Source organism: Phodopus roborovskii, unplaced genomic scaffold, assembly GCF_943737965.1.
Source record: "Phodopus roborovskii unplaced genomic scaffold, PHOROB, whole genome shotgun sequence".
NCBI lineage: Eukaryota > Metazoa > Chordata > Mammalia > Rodentia > Cricetidae > Phodopus > Phodopus roborovskii.
Genome location: NW_026125245.1, coordinates 45,935 through 52,352, shown reverse-complemented (window position 1 = coordinate 52,352; position 6,418 = coordinate 45,935). Strand labels below are relative to the sequence as shown.

The following is a 6,418-nucleotide window of genomic DNA, read 5'->3' as shown; positions in this document are numbered from 1 at the left end:
CCCTGGCCTTGGGTGTAATGACTGGCTCCAACTTGATTCCCAAGTGGGCTGGGTACTCAGTGCTGAATAAAATGTTAGTTGGAGTCAGTCTTGTAGGTCTCTGGACATAGGTTTTCTCTTCAGATCTATAATAGCTCCCTCTTTATGGGCTCTCTCTCTCTCTCTGTATCTCTGTCTCTCTGTCTCTCTCTGTCTCTCTCTCTCTCTGTCTGTCTCTCTCAATTCTTGTCTATTCCTCCCCGACTCAATCTTCCTGGCCCCACATGCTTTCCTATCCTCCCCTTCCCTTTCTCCCAGTTCCCTCTCCACTCACTGCCCCCCTACTCCCTAAATGCTCAGAAGATCTTGTCCCTTTCCCCTTCTCTGAGGGACCTTATATTAATTTCTTAGAATCCTCCTTGTATCCTAGTTTCTCTGGCGGTGTGAATTATAGGCTAGTGATCCTTTGCTCTATGTCTAAAATCCATATATGAGTGAGTACATACCATGTTCCTCTTTTTGTGACTAAGTTACCTCATTCAGGATGGTTTCTTCAAGTGCCATCCACTAGCCTACAGATTTCAAGATTCCATTGTTTTGTTTTGTTTTTTCCTCAGAGTATATTCCATTGTGTAAATGTGCAACATCTTCTTTATCCATTCTTCAGTTGAGGGGAATCTAGGTTGCTTCCAGGTTCTTGCTATTACAAATAATACTGTTATGAACATAGTTGAACATATGTCTTTGTTGTATGGATGTGGATCATTTGGGTATGTGCCTAAGAGGGGGATTGCCAGGTCCTGTGGTAGACTGATTTGTATTTTCCTGAGAAACTACCATACTGTACAAGTTTGGACTCCCACCAGCAGTGGAAGAGTGTTCCCCTTTCTTCAAATCCTCTCGAGCCTAAGTTGCCATTGGTGTTTCTAATTTTAGCCATTCTGGCAGGAGTGAGATAGTATCTCCAAGTTGTTTTGATTTGCATTTCCCTGATAGCTAAGGATGTGGAGCACTTTCTTAAGTGTCTTTCAGCCTTTTTTATTTCCTCTATTGAGAATTCTCTATTCAGTTCTGTACCCCATTTTAATAGGGTTATTTGGTGTTTGTTGACTAGTTTCTTGGGTTCTTTGTATATTTTGGAGATCAGCCCTCTGTCACATGTAGGATTGGTGAAAATCTTTTCACAGTCTGTGGGCTGCCTTGTAGTCTTGTCAACTATGTCCTTTGCCTTACAGAAGCTTCTAAGTTTGAGGAGGTCCCATTTATTAATTGTCTATCTCCGTGTTTGTGCTACTGGAGTTATGTTCTTCACTGACCTGGAAAGGGTAATAATCAACTTCATGTGGAAAAACAAAAGACCCAGGATAGCCAAAACAACCTTGTACATTAAAAGAACTTCAGGAGGCATCACCATCCCTGACTTTAAGCTCTACTACAGAGCTATAGTCCTGAAAACAGCCTGGTATTTGCACAAAAATAGACAAGTAGACCAATACCTGATTTTTGACAAAACAGTTAAAAGTATACAATGGGGGGAAAGAAAGCATCTTCAACAAATGGTGCTGGCACAATTGGATGATGGTGTGTATAAGGCTGCAGATAGACCCATGTCTATCGCCATGTACAAAACTCAAGTCCAAATGGATCAAAGGCCTGAATATAAATCCAGCCACACTGAACCTCTTAGAAGAGTAAGTAGGAGGTACCCTTGAAGAAATTGGTATAGGAGACCGCTTCCTGAATATAATCTTTTGGCTTTTATTTGACTCTCTAAAATTTCTCTTAAGGTATCTCAAAACCTGTAAGATTATAAGAATATATATGTATATACATATATATATGTACATATATATTCTTTCATGATATTAGTTGTCATATAGAGTACTAACTAATTGTAGAAATAAGCTTCATCTAGCTTCATGTATGTGTCCTCAGGTTTGAGTTTGAAGCAGGCAACTAAGGACTAAGTTTGTGTGACTCAGATGTACTTAATAGGTTGTGATGCTCAAACCTGTCAGAGATATGTTGCATGTGACATTTGAAACATTTAAGTTTTCTACAATAAACCATAACCATTCCTAATAGTAACCTTAGAGGTCCTCATGAAGATGATGGGGTCCTGTAATGATGGATCTACCTGTATTGTGGTAAAGCTCACTACTATGATAAATTACTACCAGGTTCTATACAAATAATGGACACTTTTGGGTTGACTGCTGTGTTCTACCTAGCCAGAATTGCCACTAATCTGTTGAATACCACTCAAAAAAATCAGTTTGGTCTGCATTTCCCTGATAGCTAAGGATGTTGAGTTCAACTGAGACTGACACTAAATTTTACAGAACTGTAAGCTTAAAAAGCACTTAATCTGAAGAATGTCAAATATAACCAAACTGGACATTGTGGAAAGCTTGGCAGAAATAGTTCCCTTTTGTGAACAGTTTAACTATATAGAATTAAAACCTTTCCTTTTTATTTAGACCAAAGGGGAAAATGTTGCAGGATATTTTATCATACTCTGAATCCCAGGATAACATTATTTACCAGAAAAAAACCTTCTTCTACTTGTGATCTATCATACATCTTTAATCCAAGAGACTGAATGTTGTAAGCAGAATTAAATGAATCCAACAATAGGTCAATAGGTGGAGCCAGCAACCAGTTCAAAGGAAGTGAGCATAGGATAATTAGAAAAAAAAATCAGAGTAAAAGGGAGTCAAGAGGACACAGAGAGAGATGCACAGGAAGTATAAGGGAGGGGCATTTTAGTTGGAAGAAGCTTGTTTGATATAGCATATGACAAGGAGGCTACTGGGATTTCTGTGGAGGAGCAAGGTCAGCTGAGTGCTTTTTCTGTCTCTGAAATATCAGGCATTCACCCCAGCACCTGGCTCCTGAATTGTCATTGGTAAACTTGAAAAATTGTGATTTTGTTGAAAACAACACGGAGGTCAGTAGTATAATTTAAATCCAGATATCATTAAAGAATACAAAATTGTGAAGTATTGGAGAAAAAAAATGTAGCATGCATGAAGGTCAAAATCAATTAAGCTAGATTCTGAAAACCTGAGATCAGAACCTACCTCCTCTGCCACTTTCTTGGTACTTATTTTCTTCAAATCACATCAGACTTTTGGATCTTAGTTCCTTCTGTGCTTCGGGGCTCTTCTCCTTTGTTGAGTGGGATTGATACAACTGCTTTGGATCACCATTTTTAGGGGATTAATATAAATTACTCAGGTAAAGCTTTTAGCATAGTGCCCTACATGTGGTAGAGACACATTATTGCAATAATTAAGTAATTATTGAGTTTCTACTTTGGAGGAAATATCCACATCCAAAGTGTGTTTGGGCCTTGGAGAAACTGTCCAAAATAATTCCAGAATTAGGAGACACCCTGATCCCTCTACCTACCAATATTAATTGTGATCAAAAAGCTGGGTAATAACTACAATAACATATTAAAAGTGGCAAAATATACTAAGAACTTTTCCATTCTTCTGGTATCCCAAAATGTTTCATGGCTGAATCTCTCTCACGCACACACACACACACACACACACACACACACACAATAACACCTGGCCCAGGTAAGTGTACATGACACCCATTACAGAAAATCTTGTAGTCAGGGAATGTGTACGCAGCAATTGACAATTGAAGAAAAATAACATCAAGGATGCGCCCTGTGAGGTTACTCTTCCCCAATTCACATTGTTTATGTAATCTATAGAAAGACAGGAACAAAAGCTGATGCTGGTGTCCGTCATAATGAAATCCCCCCCCCATTCTTTCTGAAATGCATCCACCAAACACTCTCCTAAAATACTCATTATATGTCCTTACCATGAGAATTCTTAGCAAGCAGAAGAAACGAAGTAGCACTGACCACCAGATGAATTTCACACAAGTGGCTGGCCCTGAATAGCTTAAGCCATCTTTATTTATATTTCAAAAACAACCATGTTTTACCATGCCATTAAAATGTTTTCCCCAACATTAACTTCTGGCAAAAATAAATAAGCCAAATATGTTTTTCCCTATTTTATTTTACATCAAAACGCCTTTAAACCAAAATCTTGTCTTTACATAACTAAAAGGTGATAAACATAGGCACATATTTTCAAGAATAACAATAGTGTTCTAAACAAAGCTTATTTACAGAAATAGGGTTGAATTGCCTCCAATCCTGCAATCTCTGAATCAAGACAGTTTCCAGACTTCAAAGTGACAGCTAACACTCCCAGACAAGAATCCTCTGAAGCATCAGATCCCAAAGAAATTTAGGGGAAATATTTGAGGAAAAAAACGGGGTTCCCAGGAGTGATCACATCTGTTTCATGTGAGACTGATATAATGACACTAAAAACCACCAAGAGAATCATCAGTATTATGGGACAGACAAGAGCATGAAGTCTGCACAGGTCCAGCAGTATTCTGTGCAGTTCTTACATCCACTAATCCTTGATGAGTGTGACTGTCTCTGTAGACTTTACCTCATCTGGAGACATGTTGAACAGGCACTCATATACAGGCCTGAAACTAGGCCACATGGCTCTATGAACTTCAAGAATATCACTTTATCAAATTATTTAACCCTCTTAGCTCTTAAAATAAACTAAGGACTAAAGAAGTTGCAAAACAAACGTCAACATTGAAATCTGAGAATCATTTATTCATGTGATAAATATGTACTGAATGTTTTCAATTTGGAGATTATTTGTGTTGAGCACAGGGAATGAAGAACTGTTCTTCATTCATTGACTATAGGTCAATATCAGACACATAAAGCATCCCATCTTTTAGATGATAGCAAGTAATATATAGAATAATAAATAAGTCAGAAAGTGGAGGTGGGAAGTTTGAGTCCAACTTTGAGTCTAAGGAAGCCTTCCAAAGTGAGTGATGTTTGAAAAAAATAAAATAAACATAGAAGCAAGGAAAAATGTTGCTTAATAAAGGCCTTCCAGAAACAAATTAGGGCCTTCCAGAAATCTTTGATGTCAGAGATTTCATAAGGGCTTCTTTTACTTCTTTATTCCTTAAACTATAGATGAGTGGATTCAATAATGGGGTCACTACTGTATAAAACACAGATACAACTCTGTCCCCCTCAGAGGACTGGCCTGCATTATCTCTCAGGTACATGAAGATAAGGGTACCAAAGAAAAGAGCTACAGCAGTGAGGTGGGAGGTGCAGGTGGAGAATGTCTTGGCCCTGCCTCCAGCAGAGCGGATCTGCATGATGGCCACAATGATGAACAGATAGGACACAGAGATCACCACAATGCAAGCAGGCATGACAAAAATGGCAAAGAAAATAATCACCACTTCTTGGACGTAGCTGTCCCCGCACACAAGTTTTAACAAGGGAGGGAGGTCACAGAAAATGAAGTTGATCTCATTACTTCCACAGAAGGAGAGAGTAAAGGCTGTGACAGTCCGAACAAAACCACTAGAAAAACCAGCCACATATGCCCCAGTTACCAAGCCTACACGGGCTTTCTCTGTCATGATAGTGACATAAAGCAATGGTTGGCACACAGCCACATAGCGGTCATAGGCCATGATTGCCAAGAGATAGCAGTCAATAGAAGCAAAGAAGGTAAAAAAGGAAGAACTGAACTGCACAACGAACTTGAGAGATGGTTGTGCCATGCTCCCATAGTACAGCCAGCATCTGGGGGACTATAACAGAGGAGTAGCAGATGTCCACAAAGGAAAGGTGGCTGAGGAAGAAATACATTGGGGTTTGAAGTCGACGGTTCTTCTGGATAAGGATGATCATTCCGGCATTCCCCAGCAGAGTAGAGAGGTAGAAACTCAAAAATAAAAGAAAGAGAGGGGAGCCCCCACTCAGGATGCTCAGTAAATGCAGTCAGAAAGAACTCAGTCACGAATGTGTAATTCCTTCCAGCCATCCATCTAGAGCTTTACCTGTGAGGACTAAAACAAGATCCAAACAAGAGAAACTCACAAGAGAAAAATAAGTCATTTCAAGTTATAGAGTACAAACTGATTCTCTGATATGTATTCTTCAACTACAACAAAGTTTATAGACCAAGAAAGACTTAGATAAATTCATAGCTCACTGTAGGACAAGATAATGTATTATGGATGTTCCTATTATAGTAGGAATAGGGAGTGAGTGGGTCTTGGACTGACAACCTAGATCTTGTATTTACAAATGTTCTCCAACTGAGTACTTTATGTTATATGTAGCACTTAAACTTTCTGCACCTCAATTCCTTCTTCTGTCAAAAGGCTAATATACCCATGTGCTTATTGGATGATATGCAGAGTAAAACAGATGCAAAAGGACACTGAAAAGCTGAAATCACTACATAGGCCTAGAGTTGCTTGTTTTTGTTTTTGTTTTGTTTTCTTTTTTAATTTAAATTTGTAACAAGCTTGTTTTACATATCAATTCCAGTGCCTA

The 6,418-nt window shown here is 38.8% G+C and overlaps 1 protein-coding gene across 1 annotated transcript; it reads right to left on the bottom strand.

Moving 5' to 3' along the window:
- Positions 1 to 4,956: 4,956 nt before the first annotated feature.
- Positions 4,957 to 5,900, bottom strand: LOC127227868 (olfactory receptor 9Q2-like). The gene is given in 3 exon segments (XM_051192178.1): positions 4,957 to 5,589; positions 5,591 to 5,824; positions 5,826 to 5,900. Coding segments are annotated over 3 exon segments (942 nt in total).
- Between the last annotated feature and the right edge of the window lie 518 nt (positions 5,901 to 6,418).